General features: G+C 46.4%; 1 protein-coding gene across 1 annotated transcript in view; it reads left to right on the top strand.

Annotated features, from left to right (window-relative positions):
- The first annotated feature begins 968 nt into the window (after nt 1-968).
- The window catches only part of LOC122941120 (pancreatic lipase-related protein 2-like), a 133762-nt gene continuing 116253 nt past the window's right edge, over nt 969-18477 (top strand). Inside the window, exons 1-3 of the mRNA XM_044298143.1 lie at nt 969-1099; nt 3950-4104; nt 10881-11006. Of these exons, the coding sequence (XP_044154078.1) occupies nt 1039-1099; nt 3950-4104; nt 10881-11006 (342 nt within the window). The 5' untranslated portion in view covers nt 969-1038. The remainder of the gene's footprint in view (nt 1100-3949; nt 4105-10880; nt 11007-18477) is intronic.

Below are 18477 nucleotides of genomic sequence, written 5' to 3'. Positions count from 1 at the left end.
ACAACTGTTTGTGGGATGCAGAGGACATGAGGGTCTGACAACTGTTTGTGGGACGCAGAGGACACGAGGTTCTGACAACTGTTTGTGGGACGCAGAGGACACGAGGTTCTGACAACTGTTTGTGGGATGTAGAGGACACGAGGGTCTGACAACTGTGGGATGCAGAGGACACGAGGGTCTGACAACTGTTTGTGGGATGCAGAGGACACGAGGTTCTGACAACAGTTTGTGGGATGCAGAGGACACGAGGGTCTGACAACTGTTTGTGAGATGCAGAGGACACGAGGTTCTGACAACAGTTTGTGGGATGCAGAGGACACGAGGGTCTGACAACTGTTTGTGAGACGCAGAGGACACGAGGTTCTGACAACTGTTTGTGGGACGCAGAGGACACGAGGGTCTGACAACTGTTTGTGGGATGCAGAGGACACGAGGGTCTGACAACTGTTTGTGGGATGCAGAGCACACGAGGGTCTGACAACTGTTTGTGGGATGCAGAGGACATGAGGGTCTGACAACTGTTTGTGGGACGCAGAGGACACGAGGTTCTGACAACTGTTTGTGGGACGCAGAGGACACGAGGTTCTGACAACTGTTTGTGGGATGTAGAGGACACGAGGGTCTGACAACTGTGGGATGCAGAGGACACGAGGGTCTGACAACTGTTTGTGGGATGCAGAGGACACGAGGTTCTGACAACAGTTTGTGGGATGCAGAGGACACGAGGGTCTGACAACTGTTTGTGAGATGCAGAGGACACGAGGTTCTGACAACAGTTTGTGGGATGCAGAGGACAGGAGGGTCTGACAACTGTGTGAGATCAATCACTTTTGATAAATTAAGCATCTGGAGCCAATAAGGATCACATGACCCAGACCACATGGAGGAGAGGGGGGGGGGGGGTGTGCTGGTAACACATCTGCCCCCAGTTACTGAAACCAGATCCTGGAAGCTCCATCACAGGCGGATTATATTCCAGCAGAGAGCAGCGTCCTGCGGTCTGTGCAGACTGTGCTCCACCAGGACTACAGCTCCAGCATGTCTAGGATGATGAGGATCACTGCCCTGATCTTACACATCACACTGACTCTGGTGAAAGGTAAGGGATGTATTTATAAGAATATGGAGAGGACGTAGATGATGTCACAGGGAGATGTAGATGACATCACAGGGGGGCGGCAGATGATGTCACAGGGAGATGGTAGATGACGTCACAGGGTGATGTAGATGATGTTACAGGATGATGTAGATGATGTCACAGGGAGATGTAGATGACGTCACAGGGTGATGTAGATGATGTCACAGGGAGATGTAGATGACGTCACAGGATGATGTAGATTATGTCACAGGGTGATGTAGATGATGTCACAGGGTGATGTAGATGATGTCACAGGGTGATGTAGATGATGTCAAAGGGTGATGTAGATGATGTCAAAGGGTGATGTAGATGATGTCACAGGGTGATGTAGATGACGTCACAGGGTGATGTAGATGACGTCACAGGGTGATGTAGATGATGTCAAAGGGTGATGTAGATGATGTCACAGGGTGATGTAGATGATGTCACAGGGTGATGTAGATGACGTCACAGGGTGATGTAGATGATGTCACAGGGAGATGTAGATGACGTCACAGGATGATGTAGATGATGTCACAGGGTGATGTAGATGACATCACAGGGTGTTGTAGATGATGTCACAGGGTGATGTAGATGACGTCACAGGGTGATGTAGATGATGTCACAGGGTGATGTAGATGACGTCACAGGGTGATGTAGATGAGGTCACAGGGAGATGGTAGATGACGTCACAGGGAGATGGTAGATGACATCACAGGGGGATGGTAGATGATGTCACAGGGAGACGGTAGATGATGTCACAGGGTGATGTAGATGACGTCACAGGGTGATGTAGATGATGTCACAGGGTGATGTAGATGATGTCACAGGGAGATGGTAGATGACGTCACTGGGAGATGGTAGATGATGTCACAGGGAGATGGTAGATGATGTCACAGGGAGATGGTAGATGATGTCACAGGGTGATGTAGATGATGTCACAGGGTGATGTAGATGACGTCACAGGGTGATGTAGATGATGTCACAGGGTGATGTAGATGATGTCACAGGGTGATGTAGATGATGTCACAGGGTGATGTAGATGATGTCACAGGGTGATGTAGATGATGTCACAGGGTGATGTAGATGATGTCGCAGGGAGATGTAGATGACGTCGCAGGGTGATGTAGATGATGTCACAGGGTGATGTAGATGACGTCACAGGGTGATGTAGATGACATCACAGGGAGATGTAGATGACGTCACAGGATGATGTAGATGACGTCACAGGGTGATGTAGATGACGTCACAGGGTGATGTAGATGATGTCACAGGGAGATGTAGATGTCCATTACCACGGACCATAACGCATTTCTATGACGGAGTGCCTTTAGAGACATTCCATTATTCATTCGGTCATAATAGAAGTCCATGGGCTGCAGAACGGATCTGTCCCGTTTCAATTATGAAGGGGAGTCCTCCCCTGATCCCGAGTCCTCCCCTGTGATCCCGAGTCCTCCCCTGTGATCCCGAGTCCTCCCCTGATCCTGAGTCCTCCCCTGTGATCCCGAGTCCTCCCCTGTGATCCCGAGTCCTCCCCTGTGATCCCGAGTCCTCCCCTGTGATCCCGAGTCCGAGTCTTGGTCATGGTCGTGACTCTTGTGGCCGCATGCAGTTGCCTGCGGTCTTGGTGTTGTTGTCAATCACAGGTGAGGGTTATAGTATGTTGCCTCACCTGTGGTTGCCGCTGGAAACATTGTGTATGTGGCAGCAGTGCAGCCTGAGCGGTGCTAGGCAGCTTGCTGCAGTAGGCATGCGGTTGCACATGGCAACCTCTCCGATAGGTGTGCCTTTTATCAGTGTGCACGGGGTGTTATATGTGTTGTGTGCACTTCCCCTTTAAGTTGATGTTTTCCCTTCTCTGGTGTTGGAAGGGTTAACTTCCTTCCTAGTGTGTGTGTGCACTGGGTGTGTCTGACTGTGGGTGTGGCTACTTGGCCCTATAAAGCCTCAGTGGAAGGCAGTAGTCAGAGAGGGTGCTTCAGCCATGCTTGCTGGAGACATCCTCCTGGTTATTTACCAACTGCCAGTGGGGCCACCCTGGTGGTCATAAAGTGTTACCTTGTCTGATGTGATGTTTATGTGTATGCGGTTGCTTGTTTATTGCACCTTATGGTTTCCTGGTTCCCTGTGTGATGTATGGTGTGTGCTGTTGTCATTTGTGTTGGTTGTGGATAGCAGCACTTGCACATGGGTTCCAGGCTGTGTGTCTGTGGCAGGTAGGTGAGGTTGTAGTTTCTACGTACCTGCCACTGCCATAAGTTGTATTGGTTTCCCCTTATTTACAGCTTGGCCATTCTAGGCTCCTGTTCCTCTATGTCCAGGAGGAACAGGTAGTCTACCCAGCTCCTAGCTTAGGGACCTGCGGAGGGTTAGTAGGGACCCAAGGTTCCAGAGCATGAGTCCTCCTACCTTTAAGGTCGGCTCATGCCGCTAGGAGTTAGGGTCAGATTAGGGAGGCTTTAGGAGGTGACCTGCTCCCTGATCCTGTGGTCCTGGCCAAGCAGCAACCAAACATCTACGGGTACCGCACGGCTAAGAGTTTCCCCCATCCCCAGCCGTGACAGTACTCAGAGAGTTATCACTGTGCTTTCTGTGGTGTTACATAGGACTGCAGGTTACATCTACTACATTATCTGTACTCAGAGGGTTATCACTGTGTTTTCTGTAGTGTTACATGGGACTGGAGGTAATATCTACTACATCATCACTGTGTTATCTGTGGTCAGGGGTCATGGGCACAGCCCGGTGGATCAGGGGTCCTGGGCACAGCCCGGCGGGTATCATTAGGAGCTGGCACACTTTTTTCCCATTAATCTTACTTCTTTGCAGGAGGCGACGTCTGCTATGGCCTCCTCGGCTGCTTCTCTGATGCTTTTCCTTGGTCCGGGACCCCGCAGAGACCATACTCCCTGCTGCCCTGGGCCCCCGAGAAGATAAATACCAGATTCTTCCTATTCACCAGAGAAAACTCCAATTCTTACCAGGTGATCCCTCAGCATCTCTGCATGTCGAGTCACAGAGAAAAAGCATGGACCTGTAATACTAGTACTACTACCACTTCTATTACTAGTACTACTACTACCTCTATTACTGGTACTACTACCACCTCTATTACTGATACTACTACCAGCTCTCTTACTAGTACTACTATCAGCTCTATTACTAGTACTATTACCACATGTATTACTGGTACTACTACAAGCTCTCTTACTAGTACTAATACCGCCTCTCTTACTAGTACTACTACCACCTTTATTACTGGTACTACTACTACCTCTATTACTGGTACTACTAACAGCTCTCTAACTAGTACTACTATCACCTCTATTACTAGTACTACTACAGCCTCTCCTACTGGTACTACGACAGCCTCTCCTACTGGTACTACTACAGCCTCTCCTACTGGTACTACTACAACCTCTCTTACTGGTACTACTACACCCTCTCTTACTGGTACTACTACACCCTCTCTTACTGGTACTACTACAGCCTCTCTTACTGGTACTACTACTGCCTCTATTACTAGTACTCTTACCACCTCGCTTGCTGGTATTACTGCCACCTCTCTTACTAGTACTACTACAGCCTCTATTACTAGTACTACTGTCTCTATTGCCGGTACTACTACCAGCTATCTTACTAGTACTACTTTTAACGGATCTCCTAGCACCTTGACCGGGTACCTCCGTTGATGGATACTCCCAGTGTTTCCCGAGGACTCCAAAGCTCTTACAAGAGCTACGAGTAATAGCCAGGGGAGTATACACGTATAGCAATACCCACACACATGAGACGAGGCTCTATGTTAAATGTAAAACAGCAACTCTTTATTTGAACACACAACATTGATTTATACACATCTTCCAACAAGGTTACCACCCACAGGGTTTTGTAAAAACAGCCAATCACATGCATTTACAGTATTGAAACCTTCCCAGCAATTGTACACAAAACCCCTTCCCTCTGTCTGTAACACAATCGGCAAAATACAATGAGCATTGTCTTTGACGCAGTTAACTAATACACTGGCATTGTCTGAGATGCAATTAACTAACACACTGGCATTGTCTGAGATACAATCAACAAAATACAATTACCAATAACACAAAGGCTACAACCCACATAGAATCCTCCCCTCTGCCTGTGATATAATCATGGTACACCATGGTTAACATAATCACCACAGGCAGGAGAATACACGATGTCCTCTGTCCTGGAGACAATCGAGTTGTAATTCAATTATCTCTCAGGACAAAGGGACATCGCCAATACACACAGAGAGACAAAGGAACAGACCTCACTTCCCAACGTATATAGAATGTCCCACCCTTTACAATACACATAGACATTTAACATCCCAAAATGGCACGAATTAGACGAGGGGTTCAAGTTAGTACAAGTTTTTTGTGAACAAAGGAAGCCTGGCTGATGAGAGGGCCCATAATCCTGGGGCAAGAGGCTAGCAAACAGGCCCCTCCAAAACCCAGTGGCGAGGTTGATTTCGCCACACTACTATCCCCTCTATTACTAGTACTACTACCACCTCTCCTACTAGAACTACTACCACATGTATTACGGGTACTACTACAAACTCTCTTATTAGTACTACTACCACCTCTCTTAATAGTACTACCACCGCCTCTCTTACTAGTTCTACTACAGCCTCTCTTACTAGTACTACTACCACTTTGCTTACTAGTACTAATACCACCTCTTTTACTAGTACTACTTCCGCCTCTCTTACTGGTACTACTTCCGCCTCTATTACTGGTACTACTATTGCCTCTATTACTGGTACTACTACTGCCTCTATTACTAGTACTACTACCAGCTCTCTTATTAGTACTACTATCGCCTCTATTACTAGTACTACTACCACATCTCTTACTAGTACTACTACCGCCTCTATTACTGGTACTACTACCAGCTCTCTTACTAGTACTACTATCACCTCTATTACTAGTACTACTACCGCCTCTCTTACTGGTACTACTATAAGCTCTCTTACTAGTACTAGCATTGCCTCTCTTACTAGGCCTACTACCGCCTCTCTTACTGGTACTGCTACCGCCTCTCTTACTGGTACTGCTACCGCCTCTCTTACTGGTACTACTACCGCCTGTATTACTGGTACTACTACCGCCTCTATTACTGGTACTACTACTGCCTCTATTACTGGTACTACTACCACCACTATTACTAATACTACTACCACCACTATTACTAATACTACTACCACCTCTATTACTGGTATTACTACCACCACTATTTCTGGTACTACTGCTACCACTATTACTGGTACCACTACCATCTCTCTTACTAGTACTACTATTGCCACCTTGTTTACTAGTACTATTGCCACCTCGCTTACTAGTACTAATACCACCTTGCTTACTAGTACTACTACCACCTCTATTACTAGTACTACATTACACCTATATTACTAGTACTACTACCACCTTGCTTACTAATACTACTAGCACCTTTGTTACTGGTACTACCACCACCTTTCATACTAGTACTACTACAGCCTCTATTACTAGTTCTACTACAGCCTCTCCTATTAGAACTACTGCCTCTCCTACTAGTACTACTATCACCTCTATTACTAGCACTACTATCACCTCTATTACTAGCACTACTATCACCTCTATCACTAGAACTACTATCAGCTCTATTACTAGTACTACTACCATCTTTATTACTAGTACTACTACCACCTCTATTACTGATACTACTACCACCACTATTACTAGTACTACTACCGCCTCTATAACTGGTACTACTACTGCCTCTATTACTGGACTACTTCCAGCTTTCTTACTAGTACTACTATCACCTCTATTACTAGTACTACTACCGCCTCTCTTACCGGTACTACTACCGCCTCTATTATTGGTACTACTTCAAGCTCTCTTACAAGTACTAGCATTGCCTCTCTTACTAGTACTACTACCGCCTCTATTACTGGTACTGCTACCGCCTCTTTTTCTGGTACTACTACAGCCTCTATTACTGGTACTACTACCGCCTCTATTACTAGTACTGCTGCCACCACTATTTCTGGTACTACTACCATCTCTCTTACTAGTACTACTACCACCTCTATTACTAGTACTACATTACACCTTGCTTACTAGCACTACTACTACTACATCGCTTACTTGTACTACTGCCACCTCCCTTACTAGTACTATTGCTACCTCGCTTACTAGTACTACTACCACCTTGCTTATTAGTAATACTACCACCTCTATTACTAGTACTACATTACACCTATATTACTAGTACTACTACCACCTCACTTACTAATACTACTACCACCTCTCTTACTGGTACTACCACCACCTTTCTTACTAGTACTACTACATCCTCTATTATTAGTTCTACTACAGCCTCTATTACTAGAACTACTGCCTCTATTACTGGTTCTACTACCGGCTCTATTACTGGTTCTACTACCGGCTCTATTACTGGTACTACTACCGGCTCTATTACTGGTACTACTACCGCCTTTATTACTGGTACTACTACTGCCTCTATTACTGGTACTGCTACCGCCTCTATTACTGGTACTGCTACCACCTCTATTACTGGTACTGCTACCACCTCTATTACTGGTACTACTACCACCACTATTACTAATACTACTACCACCTCTATTACTGGTACTACTGCCACCACTATTACTGGTACCACAAACATCTCTCTTACTAGTACTACTACCTCCTCTATTACTTGTACTACATTACACCTTGCTTACTAGTACTACTATTACATCGCTTACTAGTACTACTGCCACCTCACTTACTAGTACTAATACCACCTTGCTTACTAGTACTACTGTCACCTCTATTTCTAGTACTACATTACACCTATATTACTAGTACTACTACCACTTTGCTTACTAATACTACTACCACCTCTGTTACTGGTACTACCACCACCTCTCTTACTAGTACTACTACAGCCTCTATTGCTTGTTCTACTACAGCCTCTCCTATTTGAACTATCACCTCTATTACTAGTACTACTATCACCTCTATTACTAGTACTACTATCACCTCTACTACTAGAACTACTATCACCTCTATTACTAGTACTACTACCATCTTTATTACTAGTATTACTACCACCTCTATTACTGATAATACCACCCCCACTATTACTAGTACTACTACCGCCTTTCTTACTAGTACTACTACTGCCTCTATTACTTGTACTACTACTGCCTCTATTACTGGTACTACTACCAGCTCTTCTACTAGTACTACTATCACCTCTATTACTAGTACTACCACCGCCTCTCTTACTGGTACTGCTACCGCCTCTATTATTGGTACTACTACAAGCTCTTTTACAAGTACTAGCATTGCCTCTCTTACTAGTACTAATATTGCCTCTATTACTGGCACTACTACCGCCTCTAATTGCTGGTACTACTACCACCTCTATTACTGGTCCTACTGCCACCACTATTTCTGGTACTACTACCATCTCTCTTACTATTACTACTACCACCTCTATTACTAGTACTACATTACACCTTGCTTACTAGTACTACTACTACTACCTCGCTTACTTGTACTATGCCACCTCACTTACTAGTACTATTGCTACCTTGCTTACTAGTACTACTAACACCTTGCTTATTAGTAATACTACCACCTCTATTACTAGTACTACATTACACCTACATTACTAGTACTACTACCACCTCTCTTACTGGTACTACCACCACCTTTCTTACTTATACTACTACAGCCTCTATTACTAGTTCTTCTACAGCCTATATTACCAGAACTACTGCCTCTCTTACTAGTACTACTATCACCTCTATTACTGGTACTACTACCACCTTTATTACTGGTACTATTACGATCTCTGTTACTGGAACTACTACCACTACTATTACTGGTACTACTACCACCACTATTACTGGTACTACTACCACCACTATTAATAGTACTACTACCACCTTGCTTGCTGGTACAACTACCACCTCTCCTACCAGTACTACTACAGCCTCTATTACTAGTTCTACTACATCCTCTCTTACTAGAACTACTGTCTCTATTACTGGTACTACTACCAGCTCTCTTACTAGTACTACTATCCCCTCTATTACTAGTACTACTACCGCCTGTCTTACTAGTACTACTACCACATGCATTACGGGTACTACTACAAACTCTCTTACTAGTACTACTACCATCTATCTTACTAGTACTATTACCACCTCTTTTACTAGTACTACTACCACCTCTCTTACTAGTACTACCACCTCTTCTCTTATTAGTACTACCACCGCCTTTCTTACTAGTTCTACTACTGCCTCTCTTACTAGTACTACTACCACCTTGCTTACTAGTACTAATACCACCTCTATTACTAGTACTACATTGCACCTCTTTTACTAGTACTACATTGCACCTCTATTACTAGTACTACTACCACTTTGCCTACTAGTACTACTACCACCTTGCTTACTAATACTACAGCCTCTTTTACTAGAACTACAACCGCCTCTTTTACTAGTACTACTACCACCTCTGTTAATACTAATATTACCTCTATTACCACTACTACCTTTGTAAGGGAGAGTTCACATCTCTGTTTAATTTTCTGTAAGAAGAACAGAAAAAAAAAGAAAACTGACCCTTTTACACATCTGGCGTCTGTTTGAGCCTTTTTCTTCTGAGATCTGTCTTTTTAGATGAAGAAAGGTACTGTGTCTGTGATTTTTCAATTTTCCGTCTAAAATACTGGATCTCAGATGGAAATGGCTCAAACAGACGCCAGATGTGCAACAGGGTCCGTTTTTATTTCTTTTCTGTTTTTCTTATGGAAAATGAAACGGAGATGTGCCCCCCCCCCCCCCGTTACTTGTACTATAAGTATTGCCTCCACAGTTAGTTGTACTGCCATTTATATTACCACTATAACGCACACTATCACTTTTATTAGTATTACTAGTATAACCACTTTTGCTAACATTACTACCACCAGTATAACTAGTACTGTCACTATTACTCACACTATCATTATGGCTTCCATATTACTAGTATTCCATCTAGTACTACCACTATTATTAATACTATCACTACCACTTATCACTTTCATTATTACTATTTTTTTCTATTAATACTACAATGTATTTTACTAGTATCATGACTGCTATTACTACTTTATTTTAGTACTACTATTATAATGAGATCACTATTTCTAGTTAGCTAATTATTAGCACTGTTAATACCAATTTTACTAGTACAATCACTACCAATATTACTAGTATCCTCACTTTAACTACCACAAGTTCTATTATCATTACTAACAGTACAGCTTGTAGTATTACTTGTACCACTGCTATCCTTACCACTATTACTACACAGCTCACCTGTGCACACACGAGGAGACACAGAATAGCTTGACCTGGACACGGGCACGTAGAAACTCCAAAAGAAAAGTAGATTCCAGCTCCTCATAAAAGGTAATATTTGTTAGCTCCAGGTTAAAAACCAGACATCATCAAGGTAGATAAATATATGCAATTCACAGTGACGCGTTTCAGGCTCCTTAATTGCTGCCCTGCATCATGACATACAAAATTGAAATAAAACCAGCTTTAAATACAAAATAGGAACTCACACTGATTACCACTATTACTAGTTCTACTACCATCACTACCACCACTGGCACATCTCTTATCACCAATATCACCATCACTGGTATTTTGTATCTCTATTCACTTATTTTCCAGACAATCAGCGCTGATAACATAACGAGTATCACAGCCTCAAAGTTCCTGAAAACTCGAAAGACTTGTCTGATTGTTCACGGTATGGCGGATAAAGCAGTGAATAACTGGGTGTCTGACATGTGCCAGGTAAGTGCCCGTATTACTGCACACTACTAAATTACACAGCTGGTAAGGGTGGTAGGCAAAACAAAAAACTGTGAGGTAGAAGCCAATGTTCCTCAGAGGAAAAAAATTCCTTCCCGACGCCAATCAGGCATCAGAATAACTTCCTGGATCAACGACCCCTCTCTAGTAGCTATAGCCTGTAATAATATTTAGTCTCACTGCTCTTACCGTAAAGAGACCATAGTCTTACTGCTCTTACCGTAAAGAGCCCATAGTCTCACTGCTCTTACCGTAAAGAGTCCTTAGTCTCACTGCTCTTACAGTATAGAGCTCATAGTCTCACTGCTCTTACCGTAAAGAGCCCATAGTCTCGCTGCTCTTACAGTAAAGAGTCCATAGTCTCGCTGCTCTTACCGTAAAGAGTCCATACTCTCGCTGCTCTTACCGTAAAGAGTCCATAGTCTCACTGCTCTTACAGTAAAGAGTCCATAGTCTCACTGCTCTTACAGTATAGAGTCCATAGTCTCACTGCTCTTACAGTATAGAGTCCATAGTCTCACTGCTCTTACAGTATAGAGTCCATAGTCTCACTGCTCTGACAGTAAAGAGTCCAAAGTCTCACTGCTCTGACAGTAAAGAGTCCACAGTCTCACTGCTCTGACAGTAAAGAGCCCCATAGTCTCACTGCTCTGACAGTAAAGAGTCCCATAGTCTCACTGCTCTGACAGTAAAGAGTCCCATAGTCTCACTGCTCTGACAGCAAAGAGTCCCATAGTCTCACTGCTATGGACCGTTTCAGCAGACAAAGGGTTAAAATCCGTTTAGGTGATATGCCCCTTTCTGAGAGACAGGCACAGCTACTGCAGAACACCAAACTTCCGAACTGGATACAAAATAGCACTCCAAACTGGAACCTTTCGAATAGCTGCTAGCAGACGAACAGGAAAAGCATACAATCAGCTTACACTCCACTCGCAATCAGTCTCTAACAGCATACAGGGAATCCCCCCAATAATGAGACAAGGCTCCGTGTTCAGGGTCAAGCAGTGGTCTGACGTGCTGGCACACCCAGCCTGGTTTTTATTACAGTTGTTGCAAATACAGGACAGATACAACACATCCCCACAATGCATCATGGTTTCCTCCTCTCTGTACCGGAGACAACCGAGAAGTAATCCAATTATCTCTCAGGACAAAGCGAGATCGCCAATACACATGTGGAGACAACAGGACAGACATCACCATTTAAACACACAATGGGACAATAGAAACACATCCACACAAAATCCTCCACTCTGCCGGTGATGATTATTGAACACAAGGGCGAATATAATTATCAAAGGCAGAGAAATACAGTTTTATAAAACTGTAACGGACCGTTTCAGCAGACAAGGGGTTAAAATTCGTTAAGGCGATATGCCCCTTTCCGAGAGACAGGCACAGCTACTGCAGAACACCGACCTCCCGAACTGGATACAAAATAGCACTCCAAACTGGAACCTCGCGAATAGCTGCCGGCAGACGAACAGGAAAGGCATCCAATCGGCTTACACTCCTGGCAATCAGTCTCCAACAGCATACAGGGAATCCCCCCAATAACGAGACAAGGCTCCGTCTTGAGGGTCAAACAGTGGTCTGATGTGCTGGCACACCCAGCCTGGTTTTTATTACAGTTTTGCAAATACGGAACAGATACAACACATCCCCACAATGCATCATGGTTTCCTCCTCTCTGTCCGAGAGACAAACGAAGGCAATTCAATTATCTCTCAGGACAAAGGGAGATCACCAATACACACGTGGAGACAACAGGACAGACATCACCATTTAAACACACAATGGCACACCCCCACAGCAAACACAGACATTTAACATATCCCCAGATAGCTGAAGTCTGAGTGCATATCATTAGGTGAATGGCACTCAGAATACATGAATACAATAATATTAGCTATCTGGGTGCCCTCACATAACATACAATTTAACCGAACGCATAATAACATAAAATACAATTCTACAGACAGATTTAAGCTGTGCGGCCGGTCTGTCTTCTCCTTTACAGTTACTATGGGCCATAATCCTGAGGCAAGAGGCTTTTAAAGAGCCCTCTCCAAAACCCAGTGGCGAGGTTGGTTTCGCCACAAAAACATATCACAAGAACCCCAAAACATGCAATAACCCCATAACCAATATATCCTCGGAACTGGGGGATCTGGGTGAACCACATGTCCAAAATTCACCCACATCCGTTCAGTAGTTTGGAAGATACAGTTTTATGCCAGTTACACCGAAAATATACAAGTTATACAGAAAATAGTCACTAATAAATGTGTCCCCTGTTTGGTAGTTTCAAACTACTGAATGATGTCTCTGTGCACCAAATACAGGCAAGATAGCACCGTGTGGAAAAGTCAGAACAGTGTCTGTGAGTTAAAAAGGCCGCTATCTATTGGACTGCTGGTATTCAGGGAAAAAGGGGTTAGGATAACACCTACCTTCGGGCCCTTCCCCTCACCAACTTATCCTATAACAAAGGACACGGACAACCTTCAACTTTAAAACTCTCTTTTACTGGGTGATTGTCGGCCACAGCTCACATTATACAGGCAATTATAAACTCCTCCTCCGAACCACTCCTTCTGTGCGTGTGCCAACCCCTGAACACCAGAGGGCACGTGCTCCAGATCGTCTCCCATCAAGCTTCAGTTCTCCACATTGCCGCCAGCTGTGACTTCCTAATTCCGCACCACTAGGAACCTCGAAAAAGGAAACACAATATGACCAACCAGGCATTAAAATCAAAAACCATAAACAGGGCGGGCGGGCGGGACCAGCTTCCTTCACCGAACAGAGGAAGAGGCAGGAGCAGGGGAGGGCGTATTTATCCTCCACTAAGGCCACCTCCCCTTCCTTCTACTAGCCACACCACCCTGCCATTTAACCCGTTCCTTTTCATTCCCCCATCTGCCACATCACCCACCAGGAACATCCTATATATGGGCCCTCTGACCACCTTAGGGAAGGATAGGAGGAACCATCAGTCCCTCATCACCCTCCCTAAAACTGTCGGGTGCTCTCCAGACTGCTGGTATTCAGGGAAAAAGTGGTTAGGATAACACCTACCTTCGGGCCCTTCCCCTCACCAACTTATCCTATAACAAAGGACACGGACAACCTTCAACTTTAAAACTCTCTTTTACTGGGTGATTGTCGGCCACAGCTCACATTATACAGGCAATTATAAACTCCTCCTCCGAACCACTCCTTCTGTGCGTGTGCCAACCCCTGAACACCAGAGGGCACGTGCTCCAGATCGTCTCCCATCAAGCTTCAGTTCTCCACATTGCCTCTATCCCGTCTTGGATGCCAGACAAAAATATGTCCAAACCGATATCCGTCAAGTGCACGCCATCTGGCCTCATCAATGCCCTGTTGTCTCCCTCCAGCTGACGGTGACGGACCGTTACACCCCCTCGAGAACGCACAAAGCGCGAAATGCGAGCATTCAGCGTTTTTCGGCACCTCTCAAGTGCCTCACCATCACGAGCCCAGTGCCAGACCACTCGTGGACTAACCTCCGACCACACGATGACCAACTCTCTAAAGAAGGCCGGGAACCGCTCTATGTCAGATCGCATGAGCGCCATTAATTCCATCAGCCGAAGGGCACATAAGTCGTTCCCACCCGCATGAATCACCAGTATTACCGGACCAGCGGACCGGAAACCCAAATCGACCACCTCCGGCAACAGTTGCGACCACCAAAGGCCCCGAATACCTTTCCAAAAAACCTCTACTTCCCTGAATCCCAAGTTCCGGCCTCCAGGCCTCCGTTCCGCACTCTGCGCCGCCCAGAAAATATAAGAGTGGCCCAATAACCACACCACCGGACGAACAGCACCTAAAAAGACAAAAAGAAAAACATAACCACCATACAACTGCAACCACCGAACCCCTCTCTTCCAAACTTTTTTTTTTTTTTTTTTAAATCACACCAGCAAATCCGGCCGAATATATCGCGCAAAACAAGCAGAACGCCACCTACCAATCCGCATAACTTCGGATTCAGCTAGACCCGCTCTAGCCGCCTCAGTTGCCGCCCCGATCCGAAAAGAATGAGCACCAAACTCACTAGGAACAACCCCCACCCGCCTCAGGCATTTGCGCAAAACTGAGGAAAATTGAAATTTCATAAATGGGGACCCATCCGCGTGTGCGAGAAAATTCACTCCCCCCGCTCTGACAGCCATATACTCGCCCACCACCCTAACTGGGCAAGCTACTCCCACCACCGGTAAAATTGGCAACCACACCCCTGCCCCCAACTGATCCGTTTTCAACCTCTTAATATGTACTCTAAGAGCATTATTCGCCAACACCACATCCGACTGCAACAAACCCCCAGCTTTAGAACTTGATGGAGCAACCAATTCACCCACCCTCAGGGCCGCAAAAAAGGCTAAACAAAAACTAGCCGCCACCATAGCGCCCTCAAATTCCGATGAACACACAGTCCCACAACAATCAATCATCTTGCAAAGCAGCGCGAAAGAAACAGGCCGTCTATTATCCCGCACCACATATTCCTTCTGCCATCCTTTCATAGCCTGTCGCACCACGAATAATTTCGTCACATCCGTCCAACCACATAATTTGAAATAGAACGCCACCCCGGACTGCCGCCGCCGCGCAACATGGGCAGAAACCCCCATAGACCTCATTCTCAGCAACCACTCCACAGTCACCTCCAGGCGAATGTCATCCCTCCCAACAACATTTCTCGCCCCACACACCGCCAATCATTCAGCCCAGGCCTTACCATGCGCCTGCCACGTTGCTGGCGACACTGACGCACTCACGAGTGACATCAGCTGTTGACCACTACTTGCCACAGGAACTGAGGGCATACCAGCCCATCCAACGCCGCCTCCGGATGCAACTCCCGAAACACCTGCCAATTAAAGCGAGAAAGAGCATCAGCGATCCGATTGTCAACCCCGGGAACATGTCTGGCCCTGAAATAGATATTCCGCTCCAAACAACGAAGCACCAAATGCCGCAGCAACGCCAGCACTGGAAGGGAGGAAGAAGACAGACAATTAATACACTGCACCGTACTTAAATTATCCGACCAAAAACAAACATGCCGGTTCTCTAAACGTCCTCCCCAAATCTCCACCGCCACCACTATAGGGAACAGCTCAAACAGTGTAAGATTCTTAACCAAGCACAAAACCCGCCACTCCTCCGGCCAGGAAGCCGCACACCACTCCTTACCCAGTATCGTTCCAAAACCACCCGAGCCAGCCACATCAGACCACAATTCCAACTCCGAGTTCGATACCATCTCATCGATAAAGCAAGTGTGCCCGTTGTAAGAACCCAGAAAGGACCTCCACACCCTCAGGTCAGCCTTTAATGATCTTGTGAGCCGAATGCGATGCCGAGGGGATCGGCTCCCCCGCGTAGCCAAAGAGAGGCGCCGCGAAAAAACACGACCCATAGGCATGACCCGACACGCAAAGCAAAGCAAACCCAGGAGGGACTGGAGCTGCCGCAAAGTCACCTTGTCAACCACCAAAAAACCCTTCAATCAAACCCGCCAAAGTACTCAATTTGTCTGCAGGAAGCCGAAACACCATAGCCACAGAATCAATTTCAATCTTTTAAAAAGAAAAGACAAGTCACCGGACCCTCCGTCTTATGCACCAAACTAGGGACTCCAAAACGTGCCTATACCCTCAAAAATGTGGCCAGCAGGAGCTGACAGCCGTCGCCCTCCTGCGGTCCCACAAAAAGGAAATCATCGAGATAGTGAATCACTGACGACAAACCAGCCTCCACCTGAACAACCCATTCCAAGAAGGAGCTGAACATCTCAAAATAATGGCACGAAATGGAGCACCCCATAGGCAAACACATGTCATAGTAGAACAGGCCCTTAAAGCAACCGCCAAGCAAATGGAAACAATCAGGGTGAATGGGCAAAAGCCGAAACGCAGATTCAATATCCGACTTCGCCATTAGGGCATCCTCACCAATGCCACCGCCCTATCAAACGATACATACGTTACCGACGCCTCCTCAGGGAGGATGGCGTCATTCACGGACATACCCCGTGGATGAGACAAATGATGTATGAGACAAAATTTACCCTGCTCTTTCTTGGGAACAACACCCCACGGTGACACCCGCAAATTAGCAAACGGTGGGGCAATAAAAGGCCCCGCCATCCTACCTGCGGCCACTTCCTTCCGCAACTTCTCTACCAAAACTTCCGGATTTTCCCTGACAGACTTAAGGTTATCAGAGAAAACCGGGGACCTATTAAGAACAAACGGTATAAAGAAACCCTCAGAAAAACCATCACGAAGCGTACCCGCAGCCGCCCTATTGGGGTACCTGCCTAGCCACGGCGCCATCTCTACCACGCTGACCGGCGTCCTTCTGCTCAAAGACAGGAGGGACTCTTCCGGGTCTAACCTGGGACTTAGTACATCTCCCCGCTCCGTGAGGGCCCCCGCAAGCCGAGCATTCATGTTTATACTTGCACAGACCGGCGTATTTGCAAAACCCCTCATTGAACAACCAGCACGCACCTGGTCATCTAACGGCCACTGATCCCTGAGCCGTGGAAGCCCCGACACCAGCGGCCGCCCCTGAAAAGGGAGGGGGTCGCTGCGACACCATAAGCCGAAGCCGCACATCCGTGGCCCTAACCCCCCATCCCAGCTCCGGCTGCAGCGCCAACCGCCTCCTAAATTCCTCATCATACCTCCACCACGCACTGCCCCCATGCGCCTTATAGGCACTATATATAGTATCCAGGTATATGAACAACTCCACACAGCGCTCAGGATGACGCTGAGCCATAACACAACCTAAGACAACAAACGCCTGTAACCAGTTGTTCATAGTCCTGGACACTTTCATTCGTCTGTCATACGGCTTATCCAAAAAACGTTTCTCCTTATCCACCGTGTGTTGGTCCACCGATATTAAGGACCAAATGTCCACATATTGGTTAGACCAAATCTTCTCCCTCACCGCTTCCTCCAAATGCGAACCCAAAGGACTAACCCCACAGAAAAAGGAATCCTTGTGCACGCCCGCCAGCACCGGAGGGGAGGGCCCCGCCGGGGGGGAAACTGCGTCCCCTGACACCGGCCCGGCTACCGGCGACACAGCCACTGACGCTGCCGGTGATGACGAGGCAGGCAATCTTTCCAACAAGGACTTCAACAATACTTCCAGCCCAGCAGTAGCCCCACTATTGCAAAGTGGTACTCACCAGCAAGAGAAGGGACTGGCGCCGCCATCGCAGGTACAGGACCGACATCTCCATGAACCGCCAAATTCACCAGGCTAGCGGCCCTGGACACTTCAACCGGAAACGGCCGATCCCGTCGGGGACGCGGTGAACGCACAGACTCCCCTGAGGCGCCCGACGACCCATCCGAGGACGACGGGGAGCGCCACCGAGAGGATCTGG

Source organism: Bufo gargarizans, chromosome 6 (genome assembly GCF_014858855.1).
Source record: "Bufo gargarizans isolate SCDJY-AF-19 chromosome 6, ASM1485885v1, whole genome shotgun sequence".
NCBI classification, from domain to species: Eukaryota; Metazoa; Chordata; class Amphibia; order Anura; family Bufonidae; genus Bufo; species Bufo gargarizans.
This window is presented reverse-complemented; position numbering and strand designations above follow the sequence as displayed.